The following is an 18,793-nucleotide window of genomic DNA, read 5'->3' on the forward strand; positions in this document are numbered from 1 at the left end:
TAGTAATATTACAGAGTAGTTAAATTTTAGAATTTAGTGTTAATATGTATGAGGAGCCATGGCAACTTAAATACAAAAGGATATGCCATGTTGTGTGTTTGATAGGTAATACCTTGAAAAACAAGGAGTAATGCAACTAATGTATTTTTGTCTTCCTCAGGTTGTGGCACGCACTGAGAAGGATTCCCATATTGTTGCCTTTTCACATGAAATGGTTCCTTGCCCAGTGACAGCTGATATGACATTACCTCAAGTATTAGTGAAAATGTATGAAGTATGTAAACAAATCCAAAAAATAATAAACATATACTTAGGAAATAGCTGTCGCTACTGTCAGACTGCAGAAGTCTCAGCAGTTATATTTTCTTTGTAATCACTTCTAGGACTATTTTTAGTCTGTATTGTAAAACACTGGATTTTTTTTTTTTTAATCTCCTTTTTATCTAGAAAAGGTCCAGCAAATGTCATTATTTCAACTGCCAGATATTAAAGCCTACAGTTTAGAATGGCAGTGTTGTGTTATGTTACAGTGAGCTGGTTTGAGAAGAATACTAAAAAAGTTAAAAGACATTAAAAACAAGCAGAAAACCCTGCACTGAACTGAAATAAGCAAACTGTTGTTTTAACAAAGAAGCCTCTTTGTATAATATAAGATGAAGCTTAAACAATTTTTTCCCCATAGTTTATTAATTTCTGTATTAATGTGTTCTGTGTACCAGGGGAGGTTTAGATTGGATGTTAGAAGAAACTCTTTCACTGAAAGGGTTCTCAAATACTAGAACAGGCTCCCGAGTGAGGTGGCTGAATCCCTATTCCTGCAGGTGTACAAAAGACAGAGATGTGGTGCTGAGGTACATGGTTTAGCACTAGGCTTGGCAGAGTTAGGTAATGGCTGGACTCAATGATCATAGAAGTCGTTTTCAAACTAAATGATTCTATGTACTTTTTCTTTTTTTTTTTCCTTTTAAGATTCCAATGGGTACCACTGATTGTTCCCTTCCTATGATATGGGCTCAGAAAACTCAGACGGCTGCTGATGTCTTCATTGTATTTACCGATAATGAGACTTTTGCTGGAAATACTCAACCTGCAGCAGCTCTCAGAGAGTACAGAGAGGTAAATACAGTTCTGACTATAATTGGTAAATACAACACAAAATAAATACAGTTTAGGGGCTGAACTGGGTGTAGCTTTTTTTCAGAAAATGATTAGATATTGTTAAAACTATTTTGTAGTTAGGGAGAATTAGTGCACATACTGTACTAATTGTGCATATTTAAACCCACTGAATTGCTAAAAGGACTTGTAATTACCTTACCCTACTCAGTGCATTGCAGTGTCAATAGAAACTTACTTGGTACTCGGGGAATGTATGAATTTCTGCATTCTACAAATAATTAATTGAATACATTTTTATAGTTCTTACAAAATAGATTGAGCTCATAGAATTCAGTTTAACCTTGATATCTGCAATAGATACCACAAGGTTTAAATGAAATAGTGAAGGTAATCCTGTAGGGAAGGTGTCAAAAGTGTGAGGTGGTGGTATCTTGTGGAGAAAGCTCATTGTGTTTCCAAGGGGCTACTCTAAGCAGTGCAGCTTCATAATTTTAACATAGAAGTAAGAAGTAGTAAGCAGAACTTGTTTCCAAGCTCGTTGCTGTTAGAAACTCTTCATTTTAATCAGCAAATGATCTTTTATGCTTGAAAGGAACTATTTTTTAAACTACAAATACATATTTTGTGGCAAGCATGTATGAACAGACATTGATCTTCATATTTGTGTCCACCCAGATTAATTAAAATCTTCAATTTGCCCACTGCAGAGATGAAGTCCCTTTAAACAAAGAATTCCTGAACTCTGGCTTTCATGCTGCTTGCTGTGGCTTGCTTTACAGATTAATAATCTGTAAATTCAGATCATATAGCAGGGTTGTCCAGGTTACAGTTGGTGTATTTGTTCCACCCACATTCTGAAATCCTTGCCTTAGACAAAAACACATTTGATTTGATAATTATTGTTGAAAGTTTTCTCTCATAATGAACTGCAGAACAGCAAATGCAACGTTTGCATTTGAAATGATCTATAAATCTTAGTATTGTTGGAAAACTGTGCTCATATACCTCACTGTTACTATTTGCATTCATTTAAATACCTCTGCTGCAGCTTAAGTACAAAGTTTGTAGGCAGTCTGCAATTCTGCTTATGGTGTATTACAGTTTCTATTCAGACAGTGATTTGTGTAAGCTAGATAGCAAGATTCTGCCTTCTGGCAAGTTGAAGTTTCTGTATCTGTGTGTTCTGGTTTAATTTTTTTCATGTCTTTCCTCTAGAAAATGGGTATCCCTGCTAAACTGATTGTTTGTGGAATGACTTCAAATGGTTTTACGATCGCGGATCCAGATGACAGAGGCATGTTGGATATATGTGGCTTTGATGCAGGAGCTTTGGATGTTATTCGAAACTTCGCTTTGGATTTGATTTAATTTCCTAGGCATCTGCTCTTCCCAGTGCGTCCATTGCTGGTGACAGACTTCACCCTGGGAACTCCCAGCCAAATGTACTTTATTAGAATATGGCACATTATATACATATCAGAAAGTTACATTTTTGTGAAGGGAAAACAAGAAAAGCAGATGACACATCTCTTTTCTCTTTTTTCCTGTTGCACACAAGTTAAAAGAACAATGGGAAGTTTGCTAAAAGTAGCTACAGGGTTACACAATACATAATTTCATTTGTAGTAGACTATAAATACTGAGAGATTTTTAATTCTCCCCCCACCCTTCTCTGTTGCTGTGGAATGCTTGTTTGCAAGAATAAATTTATAAATGACTCTTAGGATGGGGCAAGAAAAAGAAAGTGAGTTTAGTATTTTTAGTACTGTAAGTTTAACAGCAACTTTGAAAGATTTTTCTTTGGGCTTTTTCTTTTACCTTTTGTTTTTAATCTTTGTATTTTACAAACATTACTAAGGCTCAACAGTTTCTATTGTTACACTTAAAATCTACAAAAGAAGTATTTTCTGGCACATATGAGACCATGTGACTGTGATGCGGTATAAAAAGACAGCAAAATAGGGATATTTTATACTGATAAAACTGAAAGTGGAAGTGCTCATGATAATCTTTCTCTTATCTAGATTATCATCAGGCTTTCCAGGACTAAGGTGTAATTCTCTTCAGATAAACTGGGAGGCAGTTTCTGTACAATGCAGTTTCAGAAGAACTATTTTAGAATTAATCTGCTTTACAGGAGGTTCTGAAAACTGCTAGATAAAGATCTTGGAAATGGCTGGGAAGCCACATTCAGTCCGTGTTATAACTTCAAGAAGCATCTGCACGCTTTCAGTAAGAAACTTCGACAGGTACATGTGTCTTGGCCTGCTCTTGAATGCTGAGTGCTAACAACCAGAAACAAAAAGCTACGTTTTCTTCAAAAGAATGTATTCAGTGATACAGAAACAATCTTCCTAACAGGAGAGTGTTTCACTTTTAAAATATTTTTGTAGATTAACATTACTTCTGGTTTCATAAATTAATTCAAGCTAACATGTTTTCAAAACTACCTCCAGTTTATAGGGACCAATTCTTAAAAACCTTTGACATGTACAGTATCCTCCTTCATGTTCTCCAAATCTTGTTTGGGATGCAATTGAAACTGGATGATTTTTTTCCCCTGTAATTTCTCTACTTTTTCTCTAGTCTGATAGTATGACTGAGTTAATAAGGAGAGAAAACTAGGGAGGATAATCACTTTGGAACAGGAGTCGATAGAAATTCTTGTGTGTGTGTATGTATTTAATTCTGTGTGTTTTTATGTGTGCTTGTACAGGGGGAAGTTTAAAGATCTCTGTAGTAGATCAGTCTTAGAAAATGAGAGGGCTTTTTTAGTGATGCTTTTACAACTTCCCTGTAGACATGTGTGTGTCAGCCTCTTTTTATGCGAATTCTGGCTGTTTTAAACAGTGAATTTGATGTTAATGTGAAAATAATTGATTTATAAGAACCCACTTGTAGTAAATGACATGCAAGTCCTTATTTTTCTGCTTAAATGCCAAGCTTTTAAATGTAAAATTCAAGTTCATATTATACTTTTGATACCTGTAACACTTTTCATTATGCCTCATACATATGGAGTATAAATTCAATGCTTGCATTCTGTAGGATGGATACCTCTTTTGGTGCTAAAATGTTACATTTTACTGAAGGTATTCTGCTACATACTTATACTCTACCTTAAGTAAATCAAAACAGTGAGGGATGCTGTTTCAGTTGTTTAAACCATGGCTCAAAGAACTGATGGTAGGAACGTTACCATTCAGTGGACATTAATGCAGTTATGTCTGAATTATCACTGCTCTGATAGAATTCTTGAAGAATACAGGGCTGCTATCAGCTTGTCAAGTGACATCTAGGAAAAACAAGTGTTCCTACAAAAACTTAGCACTTTGAGTTTGAAAATTGCCCATTTCTTGTGAAAGATTTCTTACCACTTTCTAAATAAGTACCATGAACACAGGGAGTATAACTCATTTGCTAAATACATGTTAATAATTATTTCAATTAAATGCACTGATGTTTTGGGGTTGTTTTGGTAGCAATGTGTTTTAAATTACACAATAGTCAAAGATCTGATGAGGTGTTTCCTTTTAAGCTAGAGATACTGAAAATAACTGATAGATAAGTACCTTTTGCAAGTACCTCTAATTTGGAGTAGTATTTGTGAAATAATAGGAAATAGGTATTTCAAGAACCTGTGTGCAGTTAACTGCATAAATTTACTCTAAGTAAAAGGTTAGACTAGTTACTAATGGATCAAGGGTTATAGTAGTGTTGCATCTTTGAAAGCAGTCCAGTTTAAAATACAGTTCCTTGAACTAGAGTGTGAATGAAGATGAACTTTTCAGTAGAACTTAGAAAAGTGTAACCCTGTATCTATTGACACTGGATAGCTATACATCATGTTAAAGACAGTCATCCATGCTGGAGTACATAATACGCTCCTAAGTATTTACTGTGTCTCTAGGTACTAAAAAATCTTATTAGAATACTCTAAGTGTTTTGGTTATCCAGTGTAAAACTAGCACCAATGAGATCATATGGTCATCTGCTTCTCCTTTAAGGTTTTTCGAAGAGAGGGGAAACTATAGTTAATGCCGATAGCTGAGACTTTGTAGTGTGGTGACCTTTTTCTACTGTTTTATCTGCTTTTGTTACTATCTTACACTAAGGGGCTGAATTTTAGAGGACAGCATGATTCATTTGCCATAAATGGCATAGACATGTAATGAGGCAATAATTACTGTAATGTTTAAGTAAGTGAGCTAAGACAGTTGCTATGCTTAAGCATTAATTCAACATACAGTATAACCCTACCCTTTCACCAAAGAGGAGGCACTGCCTCTTTCAAGTTAATAGTGTTGTTTGCATTGGAGGAACACTTTGGCTAACAAAACAAAAACGGGGCTGTGATTGTGCACTGAAGTTTGCCAGTAAAAATTCAACAGGGGCAAGTTCGTTTTATTCAAAACATTAAATGAATAAAAAGAAATCTAAATGCAGAGTGCAAGTATAGACTGGGTGAATGCAGGTTTCCTGCTATCTGGCAGATGTAATAGGCTTTCAGTTTGACTGCCATTTCACTGTGACCCTCTTAACTAGTCTTAGTATTAGACTGTTATGTCTAAGACTGCAATGTTCAGGCACTTTAGCTTTAAGAAAGAAAAGGATCCAGTGGTTAGAAGCACAGCAGAGGTAAAACATTCTTCTGTAATGAAAGGCTGTTAACAAATGATCATCAAATGTCAGGTTTCGTCTTGGAAGGGATACAATCAAGAAGGTGGAGAGGGCAGAGAAGGCACATACAATGCATACCTTTGCCTTGCGTGATAAATTGAATAAAGGCAGGAATAATTTTGGCAAGAAATAGAATTTTGTGTCAGTAATCTTAGACCTGTAGTGATCAGGGGAAGCGTTTGGGATGCTTGTAGAATTAGAGTGCAAACAAAACAGGGGTATTTACCTGCAATTCTATGTTTAAAAAAGAGAAGTCTAAAAGCAGGTGTAGCTCTGAAGTCAGCAGGGCCAGTCTAAGTACCTGCTATGTAAGGGCCACTAATAACTGTTCCTAAAATATCTTGCTGCTGAAAACAGCTGCTGAACCTGGTTGTTAAGCATAAATCATTTGGAGGTTGTGTTCTTTTTCATTATTGTTGCTTAATTTGGGCTCATAAATGGGTAGGGCTTCAAAAGGCCATTTAACAAAGTATATATTTTTGCCTTAGAAAAGATACCAGCAGTTTGGGAAGGGTATTTTAATAGTGGCTCTGTCTGCAAAAAACATTAGGAAAATATTTTTCTCCATTGCAAAATGCTGTGCTGCTTAATCACATACATAACTCATAGCCACTGTACCAGAAGCATTCATATTGGTTCTGTATTGTTTTGCCCTTCCTTCTCTCTATTAGTTGCGGCTATTTTTTCCTTTCCCATTTCTTTGTCACCTCAGGCCTATACTTGAATCTCTTCACATACAAGCTCTCATCCAGTCCTTTTTTTGCCCCTGTTGTTCTGCCTTTTTGCTGTCATTGAGTGTGCTAGCTTAGCTAAATAACTTATACCGGAGCTGATGTAACAGCATTTATCATAAACAGGATATGTATTTTTCTTTCTTTTGATTACATAAATCTCTTACAGATTTAATTTACTCTTTCTAGCAGATTTTTGGTAGAACTTTGTGTAAAGAGCCATGACAGAATTATACTCTGGTTATCTTCAACATCTGCCTGTGAATGTGGTGTGGGTTTTTTTTTTGTTGTTGTTGTTTTTAATACAGTAACAGCTTAAAATTGGCTTTTCAAAGTAAAACTTTTTTCCCCCCTCCTAGAATTAGTTCAGTCGGTTGGAGCTTTTTACTCTGTGAAGTATTATCAAGATGCTGTTACAGGCAGGATTAGGGAAACGTTTAATATTCTGGATAAAGGAGCAATTTCTTTGCAGTATTGATCAGAAAAAGTGTTCAAAGAACAAAATGTAGAAGTAAACTTCAGCAAAGAATTTTGTTTTCTTTTTGGCATTTCATGAGTTTATAGGCTTATTCTGCTGTTTGCAGTGGTTCACAGTGGACAAATATGCTGTAAGCAACCTATTGTAATGACTATTGCTGGAATAGTAGAGATTCCATTCATGACACAGCGTAGTGTATAACATTGCTGAGGGAGAATTAGGTGGGAAAGATAAAACACTAGGACAGTGTATATTATGTGTGTGCTGCTCTGAGAGCTAGGATTTAAGATTAGCTCATCTCAGCAGAAGGTAATAGTGTCTTGAAATATGTGTGCTTACATTGGGAGTTTATAATTTTCATACTGTAAAGTGTGGTTTGTTGAGGTGTATCTGCATTCTGCATTTAAGTTTAAATATATATGTATTTGCATATATATATATGTGTGGTATGTTGAGAACTTTTACAAATGCTTCATTAATGAATACTGACTTGCTGTTTTCCTAATGTTACCAGCTTCTTAGAGGTAAGCACAACTAGTTACAAATAAAAGGTCATTACATTCTCCTATAAAAGTGCAGTTCTACTCATTAAAAATAATTCTTTGATAATAATTCTGTATAAAGAAGTAGCACAGCATTCACAGCTCTGTCTGCTTAGTTATTTGATGTTTGTTTCCAGCTTTCTTAGGCTTCTTAGGAGCATGGTATTTAAGCTGGATGTGCAGTTAAGGACAGAATCTTTTAGTGGGTAATTGTAAACATTCAGATCCCAGGGCAAGCCTGATTTAAGATAAACCAGTTTTGTCTTGGAGATAATGCTAAGCAAAGGCTAGGAAAATTTTGACTGACTCTTTTTGAGTCCCTGTGGTTTTTTTGATTGAGTAGAACCACACTTTAACTGCCATATCATGTTTAAATTACTTAAACATAACATGGCTTTGTGCCATCCAGTAATGAAGACAGTGTCTTGCTGCTACTTTCTATGAAAATACACAAAATTAATGACAAACGATTTGGATGGGGAGCCTTAATATGTTGGAAAATAAACATAATTAACCCTTTGAGTGCCTTAAGACATACCTTCTTTATTAAATGGGCACTCACTTGGATCTGGAGGCACACAGCATGTTTGCTCGACATTGGAATAGAATACTACCTTAAGTGACAATGCCCTGGGATTTCTGAAGCAGAGAACTCAAAGGGTTATTTTAGGCTACTGGTTTGGGACTTCTGTTTTTAAACAGGGAACAAAATGAAATGGTCTATGAAAAACTCCTTTGTATGCTGTTATTTTTACATGGTGAATCCCATTTGGTTGCAAAATTGTTGTAAATCTTCCGAGAAAACAGAACTGGACTAAGAATCATAAACAGAAAAAGAATACTTGGTTACCACCATGTGTGCAAAATAAATGGCTTTATTAAATATAAAATTAGGGAGAGATTCACTTTTGTGTTTATCTTGATGAATGTGTCCTTGTACACAGGATTTGAATAATGCAGTGATGAAACTAGCAAAATACAGTAAACCACAACAATAAAAATGTAATAACGTCAGCATTTTTAATTAGCTCATTACATGTTAAAGATGCACAGTGCAGACCACTGTATACTAAGGAATTCCAACAAAGGGTGCAGTGTAAACTTACTTTGAACCCACATCACAAAAGGAAGCTGTCCAATTTTAAATTATACTCTTACAGTCCTGGTGGTCTGGATTTGAAGATAGGTGTGATGCTTTTATCCCCTTGAGTGGGGGGGGAATTTAGCTGCATGCAATGCTGAAAAATGGAAACAGCAAGAACCTTACTCACAAGGAATAACAAATTCGTCGACTAATGTTTTTATTTGAAACTGTGCACCTTTAGTAGTGTAATGGTCCCTTTCATGGAGGAGTGGGAAGTAATTTTCTACCAAGAGTTTTGGCATTGCCTGGTCTGGCTTTGGATGTACACTGTACTGAAACTATTGACTTTTAGGCATTTCTTGTAGACATTTAACTGCAAGTTAAAATGGCTAGTGAAGTGCATTCTGACTGTAGAATTTAAGTACTAAATAAACTCTATGCATATTAGACCGATTTTACTTGGTTTTAGGTTTCATAATACTGCTGGGTTGATTGTAATGTAGTTTGCACAGTTTAGGGTCAGCAATCTGTCTGGCTCCTCTAGAAGGATATTCCTGAATGACATGGTATGGACTTGACAATGCAGAGTGACAATGAGCTGCATGAATCTTTATTCCCTTTTCTGTAGCAACTGGACATACACTTTGGTAGCTAGATGATCAGGCACTGAAATATAAGAAAGGCAGACAAGCCTACAGTAGTATCATACCAATTTGTTTTGCTTCCTACTATCTTTATGAATACAATTTGACAGAGAAGAATTAAATTTAAAGGAATCATTAGACTGACCCTTTATCTTGACTGTTGGAATGAAGCTAAAAAGAAAACTAATCTGCATTAAAAAAAAATTACAGGATTATTCTTCTCCAGTCTATATACTTCCCTAAAGCATACTATGAGGGTGTAACAGCATTACATCACTATCTCACACTTAGAACCCCAAGAATTACATTATGTTTTTTATCACCATTGTGGTAAAGCTGAGGAAAGGACACCAAATAATTTGCCAAGTCCAAAAGTCTGTAATTGAGAATGATCTAGGCTTCATAAATCTGTGTTTCAGAGTTCGTAGTCCAGCTGATGCAGTATATCTCTGCAGTCTTCTAACATGTCTGACATCCTGCTTATAGGAAGGAAGACTAAGCTAAGTAGATGGCAGTCCAGGATTTTTTTGACATTGATGAACTAATGGAAGCAGTTTGCCTTCCTCATGAAGCCTCTGAATATCTGTAGCACCTCCAACAAAAGACCCATTGACAAACACTCTTGGGACCTATGAAGAAAACAAAAATTGCAATAGTTACCTCTTGCAAATAAAGTAAAAATCTAAGCAAACCCATAAGGTCTCTAGTTTATATACAACAGTAATATTCTTACCCAGCCATATTTAGCATTACTCTACAATTGGTACATTTACATAGTATTTAGAGAGAAGGGAAACTTTATTCCACTTTTGAGGAGCTCAGGAACAAAGACACTGTGTGGGAGATCTTGATAAAATAATTAACTGGAGCGAGACTATATAAAATGAAGAGATTACACAAGGTAAGTGCTAAACACAATGAATTAACTACACCTATACAAATGAAAGCTGACTTTGATACTTGAATTGCCTTAGTGGCAGTATAGAAAAGATCACCTCAGAGGGATAGCCACAGTGTATCCGGAGAACAAGATGGTACAAAACCCTTCTGCTGTTCCTTGTTTTTAAGAGCTTGTATCCCAAGTTTACTTGTCTTGGAAAAGATGAAGAACTTGGTACAGTCAGTAACCCATGAGGAACAGGTGTAGTTTAAGTCATTACTTTGGTTGTTAACATGTAGTGAGAAAGTATACTCACTGTTCTGCCACCAGTCATCTGTTCAAGAATGTCTTGGAACTGACTTCCATTTGTATTCATGTCCAGTTCTACAGCTGTATAATTTACATTCATACCCTCAAAAACTTTTTTTGCCATTTTGCAGTAGGTGCATGTTGTTTTGGAGAAAATCACCACACAGTTGTCTGAAATAATCTCCTGGATGTGCAAAAGGATGGTTAAGTCAGCATACTTTGGTTTTTAAGTCTGTGTATTTTAACAGTAGCTGTCATGAAAACATATACAGAAGTTTAAATCCTGCTGCTATGGTAACAGCTGCAGGAAAACTACTCTCTGTGAAAGGCATTTCAACATATTTTTAGCAGGCACAGTGGAGGAGTTCCCAGCTAAGCTACAGCAATGGTTGGGTACTTCTGAAGAATCTTCCAAAATACTGTATTATATTCTCAGTTTTTTAAGGTAAGAAAAGCTAGCTCAGCTTCTAAATCTTCCCTAGTGCTAAATCAGACCCAGAAGAATCTTAAGCAAAGAATGAACTACTTTTCTTTGAAAGCAAGAAGCAGCACAATTCTATCAAGGCATTTATCAAAGTATCACATGTATGGTGGGTACAAAACATAACCACTTTACATTTGTGCTAATGACCTCTATAGCAGCCTAGCACTTCCTTTAGGAATGTGTCCCATATTTGAACATGAAAATAAATGCTCTCTGAACTCCCAAGAAAAACTCAAGCTCAAGAAGTGCAGCTGCACTCAACAAGATCCCAAAGAATATCTGCACTCATGTGCACTGGGTGCTGAGCTGCAACTTCAGCAGTTTACAGAACAGCAGGGGACATAAAGTAACTTCTGCTGCTCCAGGTATGTTATTCAATAAAAGGTATGCTCTAATCTTTCAGTATCTGCAATATGTTAAAACTTAGAAGCGTCTTAACTTTTAGAGTGCTATGACCTTGCGGGAGCACAGTAAGAGAGAGCTAACATTAGCAATCTCTACCACAGGTACAATTGACAGCTATGAATCTGTACATGACCTGCACTTGACTTCAAAACAGAACGATTGTGCAGTGTATGGTACAACGGTCATGCAACAATGCCAACCCTGAACCTTCTCCTGCTCTGCAGTCAGATACTTCTGAAGTCTGCCACACAAGCTGCATCTCCTTGAATTACTTGGTGCAGCTTTTCCAATCTGTAAAACAAAGGAGGTGTGGCAGGGGAAAGCAGTGACAAAATGTCTTCTGAGGAGGTGAAAGAAATGCCCTTATTTACTGTAAGTTCAGGGTGATTTCAGAATACCATTTACTATCATTAAATTTTCTTCAAACCCCAATTTACTCTTTAAATATTTACCTCATTTGGTATCAGTCATTTTACAAAGTTTAATTGCCAACTTTGATAGCAATACTGAAAGAGAGTAGGGGTCTGAAAAAATGTTAAATGAAGGCAGCCTTGGCAGATCAAGTTCTATGGATGTGGCTAAATAATACCATTTAAATAATAACAATAATGAATCAGCTTCAACATGCAGAGCTAGTTACAGAATTTCTCTGTATAAATCAGAAGAGCTTTTAAGTAACTACAGCTTCCAGGAATGGTGAAAATAAGACATGCATAAATAATGTTACCTGTATTTGATTCACAACAGCGTCATTAGACAATCCCACAGAAGTAGGCTGGCTATTCCCCATTCTAAAACTGAAAAGAAGTACGAGTTAAATGTTTGAGCTTTCAAACGAGTTACGATCACAAAGGCTGGCTCTGCAGAGTTTTGCTTACATAGTTAACGAGATTTCTCCATTACATATAATCTTACTTCAGCTACATTACTTCCAGCCATCCTAGTTCTATCACGCCTAAAGGAAGATGAAAACGAAGACGGATGTTGCAGACTGCAGGAATAACCAAGCCGGCTTGCCCTCACGAGAGAATCACGTCCCGCCCCCAGTGGTAACACAGACACAAGTGTCAAATCCGTCACCGGGCTGTGTTCACCGTCCCAACCCGACTCTAACAGAAAGGACCACGCTCGCTTTCATCAGAGGTGCGGGTCCCGCTGGCGCGCTGCTCCGAGGCCTGTACGTCTCCCTGCCAGCCGTCGGCCAGAGCCCCGGGCGGCCCGGCAATCTGCCGCTGCACTCGCCGGAGGGCCGTTCCTCCGGGGCTCCTTCCAGAGCCCAAAGTCTTGGCACCGGGGTAAAGTTCCCACCCGCGAGGGGCTCCGCCGCGGCCCCGAGAGGCAGGCAGACAAACCGACAGGCAGACCGACCTACCCGCGCCTCAGCCCCAGCGCTCGGCGCAGCGCCCTCTGCAGGGCCATGGCGGCCAAGAGGAAGGGGAGGGCTCTGTGGTAGTCCTCACGGCGGTCCGGCACCACTCTCAGGCCCCTGGCCCGCCTCCTAGCACAGCATCCGGCTGACCGCCGCGCTGCCGGAGTCTTGAGGCACTGCGTGCCGAGCCGCGCTCCATCGCGCCGCCAGGGGGCGGCAAGTACCTGAGGTGAGGGTCCTGCTAAAGGCGCTGCCGGTGGCGCAGCGGGAACAGAGCTTCTACAGCGCAGAGTACAGCTCCCACAAGCGGTACTAAGGGGCATGAGGCATCCACTCTGCGGGCCAGGCCCTAGGGGCTCAACCGTGCAGGTCTCCTAGCTCCTTTACTGGATTTCTTACTCTTCAGGAGGCTTCATTCTTGAGCTTGGAGAAAATGGGGCTTGAATATTAACCAGCTCACTTGGTCTCCCCTACCTGCTAGTGCCCTATCCCACAGGATTTCTCAAGAAATTCCTTGAAGAGGCCAAAGTTAGCCCTTTGCATCCAGGTTCCAGAAGATTTCCCTTCTGACCCGCAGCGTGCAATCAGTACATTGCTTCCGACCGCTCTGACACTCTTCCTCGAGGCATTCCTCTCCTTCTTCCGTGCGGTCACTGTGCTGCTATGAAGGGCCAGCCGGGCCTGGGCAGGGGCCGTGAGGAGCGTTGGCTCCCTCCGTCCTGTTCGCGTGACCGTGCCCGGCAGCGGCGATCACCCGTTCCACAGCTGACGGGGAGCGCCTCGCTCCCTGGCAATGGACTCAACATCGCTCCCTGGAGGCGGCGGCTGCGGAGATGGAGGTCTCGCTCAGGCATTCACGACGGGCAGCCCTCGACCTGGAGGCTGGCGGCGGGGTCCTCGCACGGCTGGCAGAGGGGCCGGGCCAGAGCGAAGCGGCGGCGGCCGGCGGCTCCGGAGCGAAGATGGCGGACGTGCTGAGCGTGCTGCGGCAGTACAACACGCAGAAGAAGGAGATCGTGGTGAAGGGCGACGAGGTGATCTTCGGCGAGTTCTCCTGGCCCAAGAATGTCAAGACTAACTATGTCATCTGGGGGTATGCAGCGGGATCGGGGCGGGCTGCAGGCGGCAGCTCTCCTGGGGAAGGCATGGGTGGGGGGGTGGAGGGAGAAGTTGCCACGAAGTTGCAGAGGTGCGTCCGGGGAGTGGGGAGGGCTGTCTCGCCGCCCTTCACCACCTTCTGCGTAGTGAGGAGCGAGGCGGGCGGCCTGGTTGTCGCTTCGCGTCAGGGCCCCTCGGGAGTGTAGCGAGACGGTGCGCCTTCTCTCCTGGGCACGGTGTCCCGGTAGAGGAGCGTCCGAACGGCTGGCACTCTCTGCAGCGGGGTGGGCGCTGGCTCTTTTTCCTGTGCTGCCGGCAGCCTGGTTGGGTAGAGAGGACTCGCCGGTCCATTCGGGAAGCTTCCCGGGACCCCGCCCGGCCAGCCACCGACCGGCGCCCCTGCTCTGGGCCAGAAAGGCAGCGGGGCTGATCTGTGGCTCTTTGGTTGTTGGTCTGCCCTTGCGATCCGGTGGGGCTGGAGGGTTGCAGCGGGACTGGATCTTGTAGTCTCGTGTGATGGGATGACAGAAAGCAGCTTCTCGAAGTTGTTGTGGGCTTTGTGTGAAAAGCACGACGTTACAAACTTAGCGATTTAGTTTATTCGGGCCACTTCGCTTTTCCTGGAGCTTTGTCCTGATGCAGGGAAGTCAGTAAGGTCCAAATCGACACTCTCTCTGGTCATCTATGTTCTCTGTGGAACTATACAGGCGCTTTGCTTCTCCTCAGCCTGCACCTATCTGAAGCCTCGCACTGCATTGGACCTAATGCAGGCTGTTTGCTAGTTGCTCTGAAGCAGAGACAGGCTTTCAGTTGCATGAATGATTCTGCTAGGTAGAATGCGTTTTTGTTTTTAAGAAAACTACTAGAAAATGAGGTTTTGTACCTGTTGAATTTGCTAGTGTGATATGTATTGCTTACAGTGCAAGGGCCGTCTTCACTATCCCTTCCTCTGAATTTAGCAGCTGCTTGCATTTAATGCCCTAGTTAGAAGAATTTCAGTCAGTCTTTTAAACCAAAGAGAAAAAAAAGTGTTTGTTGTTAAGTGTCAGATAGGGAGTGTTTCAGGTACTGATCAAAGGGAGTATGTTATTCTGCAAAGCTTGATGGAAAAGCAGAAGAACCTGTAGATATGTCAAAAAAATGCCTTGTTCAGTCTGTGACTAGATGTTACTGCTACTTTTTTTAAGCTGTCATAATTCTGACATTAACATGAGTATTCCTTCAATATCCTGACTTCCAGTTTGAGAGAAAAAGGAACAAAACCTATTTGTGTTGTTTTTTTTTTAATTGTGTTTATCTTTTTTAAGAAAATCATTTTACTTTGCACTGTATTTAAAACTCACAGTGTGCTATCTTATTACTTATTTCAAGCTCCCAGAAGCTCCCTTAGAATTTATTTGCACTTCCTGGCTGAATAGGGCATACCGGTAGCTAGACTGAAGAGGAAGAAAAATATTTGCATAAGCAGCTTCAAAATTCTTGAAAAGTCTTAGTTCTGTTTTTGCTGAGCAACTGTGTAGACAGCTTGTGGTGGTTTCCTTGTTACAAGTTGGTTTTCCCAAGCAGTAACAAGTAATGGTTAACTAGGCAGACAAGTTTGAGTACACCTCTGCTGGTGAGAGAGAAACTGACATGCCAGGCTAACTCACTCTCTGCTTAGGAGAGCTTGAATTTGGCCTGGAAATAGTTAAAAACAGACAAAAAGACAGCAGCCAGATAGGAAGCCAGATGTGTATTCAGACAGCTTCATCTTCATGGTTAAGAAGGAACTGTGGGTGAACAGAGGCTGCTCACCAGAACAGCAGAAGTAACCTTATAATAGCTGTTTGTGTCCTCACCTCTTGTGATAGATGTGTTGTAGAACTTGGAGAGTGTTTTCTGGTTTGTTTGAAGTTAATGAATCTCGGGCTAGGCCAATGGCTTCTGAACTTTTGGTAGGATCACACTGTTACCCATGCAGATTTCTTGGGAACCACTGTGGAATTATGTTTGTTCAATCTTTAAATTGAAGACACTGTAAAAAAAGGAGGCCAGGTCTGCAAGCCATCCTCCATAGTCCTCGCACCACAGTTTAGGAGCTGTTAATTTGTGTAATTGCCAGACTTATGCAGTAAGTCTGAATACAAAATCTTTTGTGTTCAGGTCACCTGACAGGATTCAAACTGTAATTGCACTGGACGGTTGTTAGTGGCTTAGTCTTTCATGATGCAGATCTTAATTTCTGCTTCAGGTGTGCACAGTGTGGTTGCTATAACTGCATCTCTGTGGCCAATCTGGAGGGAGTAATGCAGCCATAGTGGCATTTTGTCCCTGCTAGAATTAGAAGTAGACATTTAACACTGTGGCTCCCTGAGAAGCCAAGCTAGCAGAAGTTGGCAGTGCTGCCCTCTCTATCGTTACACAGGTGTCAGCCAAAGGGTAGATTGGTCTGAGGAACTAAGCCAAGTTCAAAGTAACCTGGAAAGGGAAAGCCAAAACAAAACCAAACCAAACCTAAAGCAGAAATTAATTGCAATCCATGTTAATTTCTACAAGAAAGCTGGGGAGTATGTTTTCGTGAGGGTGTGTAGTGATAGAGCAAGGAGTGATGGCTTTAAACTGGGTAGATTCAGATTACATACTAGGAATAATTTGTTTGAGAGAGATTAGATGCTGGAAGAGATTGTCCAGACAAGTTGTGCGTGTCCCAACTCTGGAAGTATTCAAGGCCAGGTTGGATGGGGCTTTGAGCAACCTGGTCTAGTGGGAAGTGTCCCTCCCTGCCCATGGGAGAGGGGTTGGAAATAGATGATCTTTATAAGACTGCTTCTAACCCAAACTGTTCTGTGATTCTGTGATCATAAAAATGTGAATACCCCTGCTGGCACATGAAGAAGGCTGGATGGTCTAAAATGGTTTCATTAGGTTTTCTTTAATGGCTGTTCTGTGGCCCCTGTAGAGTGATTATACAATCTGTTTTGAATCCAAGGGAAGGAATCAGCCTAACAGAGGAACTGACTTACTTTGTTTGCCCAGCAGAGGGGTTTGTATGCACAGCTGAGAAGTTTCTAAACAGTGAGCAGCTGGTCATGGGTGTTGTGATTTGTGTGATACCCGGCGTGCCTACTCTTGTGTTTGTAAAGATTACTGCTTTCTTTTGTGGGTGAGACACAGGCCTTCAGTATCTCTATAAAAATTATTTTGTTGGAAACTTGAAAGAAGAAATAATGCAGTTGAAAATGAACAAGCTCGTGATGCTCACAGGTTGAGGGTGAACCAATCAGCAGGAAATTAATTTCTGTTGTTAAAAACAGGTGACATTTTCTTGCCCTATGTTAACATTTTTCTTTTATTTTTTTGAGATGGAGCTTTATTTTTTAAGCAGTACAACTCTTAAGAACCACTAAAGCAAAACTATAAGTAGTGGGATTTTTTGAAATCTGAAACTTAACATTTTTATTTTGTTCTTAAGTAATTGATGCCATTACTAAATACAGAAAATAAAAGAATTCGTGTCTTCTCCTTTGTGTGTTTCTAAATTGAGTGAAGTAAGCTACATTAAGATCAGCTTGCTTTTTACCTCTGTTTATTGATCAGGTTCTTTCTGCCTGAAAAAACTGAAAGGAGTACAAATTGATGTTGAAATGTGAGGTTAGACTTAGATTTTTCTCCTTATGTACAACTGCTTCTCCACCTGACACTTGCCCTTTAATACACAATATCTTGTCCTCCTAATGAAATGTCCTCTTAGAGTTATAATGGGCATTGGGATTTCTTGTGTGTGGTTTAAATGGTGAACTACCAGATGTGCCCTGCTAAGCTTTGGCAGTGCCTGTGGCTTTGTAATGGTGTATTTTCGAATTCATAGAAAACCATTTAGTTGTTTTCTCATTAAGCCATTTATTGCTAAATATTACTGAAAACTTGATGACTAGCTGGGCTTGATGTAAACGTTCCGTGCATATGGCACACTTCAAATAAGGAGTTATTCTGAAGTGAGATAATCTCAAGTGTTCATTTTAAATTTAAGTGACAACTGTATCATGTGCTGTAACCTTCATTTCAGAGCCAAGTCTACATGGAGGAAGCTTTTGTTTCCACCAGTGCTCTGAATGTGTTTAGATACCATCTTACCAAATGTAGCAGTGAAACAGTAAAATACTCCAGACAATTCCTGACTGAGAAATCCAGTTCTGTTGCTTCTAATTGTGAAGCCAACTTTTGTTTTCTTAGCAGTTGAAAGATGCTATGTCTCTTCCCTTTCCTCTTCAGTAACAAAAGGTAAACACTGCCCCACCCTCCACCACCCCCAAATGCTGGGGAGGTTCTTGGAATTGATAGAAAGATGCTTTATTCTACCTTTTTGCTCTTTTGAATCATTTTTCTCTGCATGCTGTTCATGTATTAGTTTTCTCAGGCATCATGAATGTAATATTTTCCACCTTACTGTTAGCAATGAATTCTGAACAGGGCATTGGACACTTCCAATGGAGATAATTTCTGAAAAGTAATTGTAATAAAAGCAGTAGTTTCATTATATCCACAGTATGGATTTCTTCCTGAAAGCTGTGGTTTGATCAAAATTCTGTGCCATTTCTGGCCTGTTTTTCTGGTGGGTCATCATCTTCAGGCTTTGAGGTAAGACAGCAAGTTGAGGACTATGCAGTGTGGAGGAGCCCTGTCTTATGTTTAGCTGGGGTCTGGCAGGTTCCCAGGTCTGGGCAGTGGAATCCCTGGTCTCATCGGTTTCCTGGTGTGCTATGAAACTGAAGGAAAGTTCACTTTCTCAAAGCAGTGGAAGTATTTAGGGGCAGGTTTTGTTTTGTAATTGCAACAGGCATTGCTTCCCCTACAAAGTCTTCTAGAAACAGCATAAAGGGGGAGGACTGTGTATGTGAGGGGAGCCAAGCTGAAACTACAGTTCTTGCTTGGCTGTTTTGGGGGAGTTTTCAGAAATATTTTATTTTTTTTTCAAATTGTTACACAGGACA

General features: G+C 40.1%; 3 protein-coding genes across 4 annotated transcripts in view; 2 read left to right on the forward strand and 1 right to left on the reverse strand.

The window, feature by feature from the left end:
• RO60 (Ro60, Y RNA binding protein) overlaps positions 1 to 8,440 on the forward strand; it is a 16,483-nt gene extending 8,043 nt beyond the window's left edge. The window contains exons 7-9 of one of the 2 annotated variants that reach the window (XM_068140879.1): positions 161 to 274; positions 970 to 1,116; positions 2,335 to 8,440. In XM_068140879.1, the coding sequence (XP_067996980.1) occupies positions 161 to 274; positions 970 to 1,116; positions 2,335 to 2,487 (414 nt within the window). In that variant the 3' untranslated portion in view covers positions 2,488 to 8,440. Of the gene's footprint in view, positions 1 to 160; positions 275 to 969; positions 1,117 to 2,334 lie in introns of those variants that run through there. The other variant, XM_068140880.1, reaches the window with a different exon arrangement.
• Positions 8,408 to 13,185, reverse strand: GLRX2 (glutaredoxin 2). Its single transcript, XM_068140885.1, has 4 exons — positions 12,729 to 13,185; positions 12,084 to 12,153; positions 10,475 to 10,651; positions 8,408 to 9,907 (listed from the first exon to the last, which is right to left on the reverse strand). Exons 1-4 carry the CDS (start codon positions 13,046 to 13,048, stop codon positions 9,779 to 9,781), a joined length of 696 nt encoding a protein of 231 aa, XP_067996986.1. The 5' UTR covers positions 13,049 to 13,185; the 3' UTR covers positions 8,408 to 9,778.
• A 449-nt stretch (positions 13,186 to 13,634) lies between these two features.
• The window catches only part of CDC73 (cell division cycle 73), a 119,430-nt gene continuing 114,271 nt past the window's right edge, over positions 13,635 to 18,793 (forward strand). Inside the window, exon 1 of the mRNA XM_068140881.1 lies at positions 13,635 to 13,818. Within this exon, the coding sequence (XP_067996982.1) occupies positions 13,688 to 13,818 (131 nt within the window). The 5' untranslated portion in view covers positions 13,635 to 13,687. The remainder of the gene's footprint in view (positions 13,819 to 18,793) is intronic.

Source organism: Melanerpes formicivorus, unplaced genomic scaffold, assembly GCF_026170545.1.
Source record: "Melanerpes formicivorus ecotype bairdi unplaced genomic scaffold, bMelFor1.0.p_v2 SCAF_7, whole genome shotgun sequence".
Lineage (NCBI taxonomy): Eukaryota > Metazoa > Chordata > Aves > Piciformes > Picidae > Melanerpes > Melanerpes formicivorus.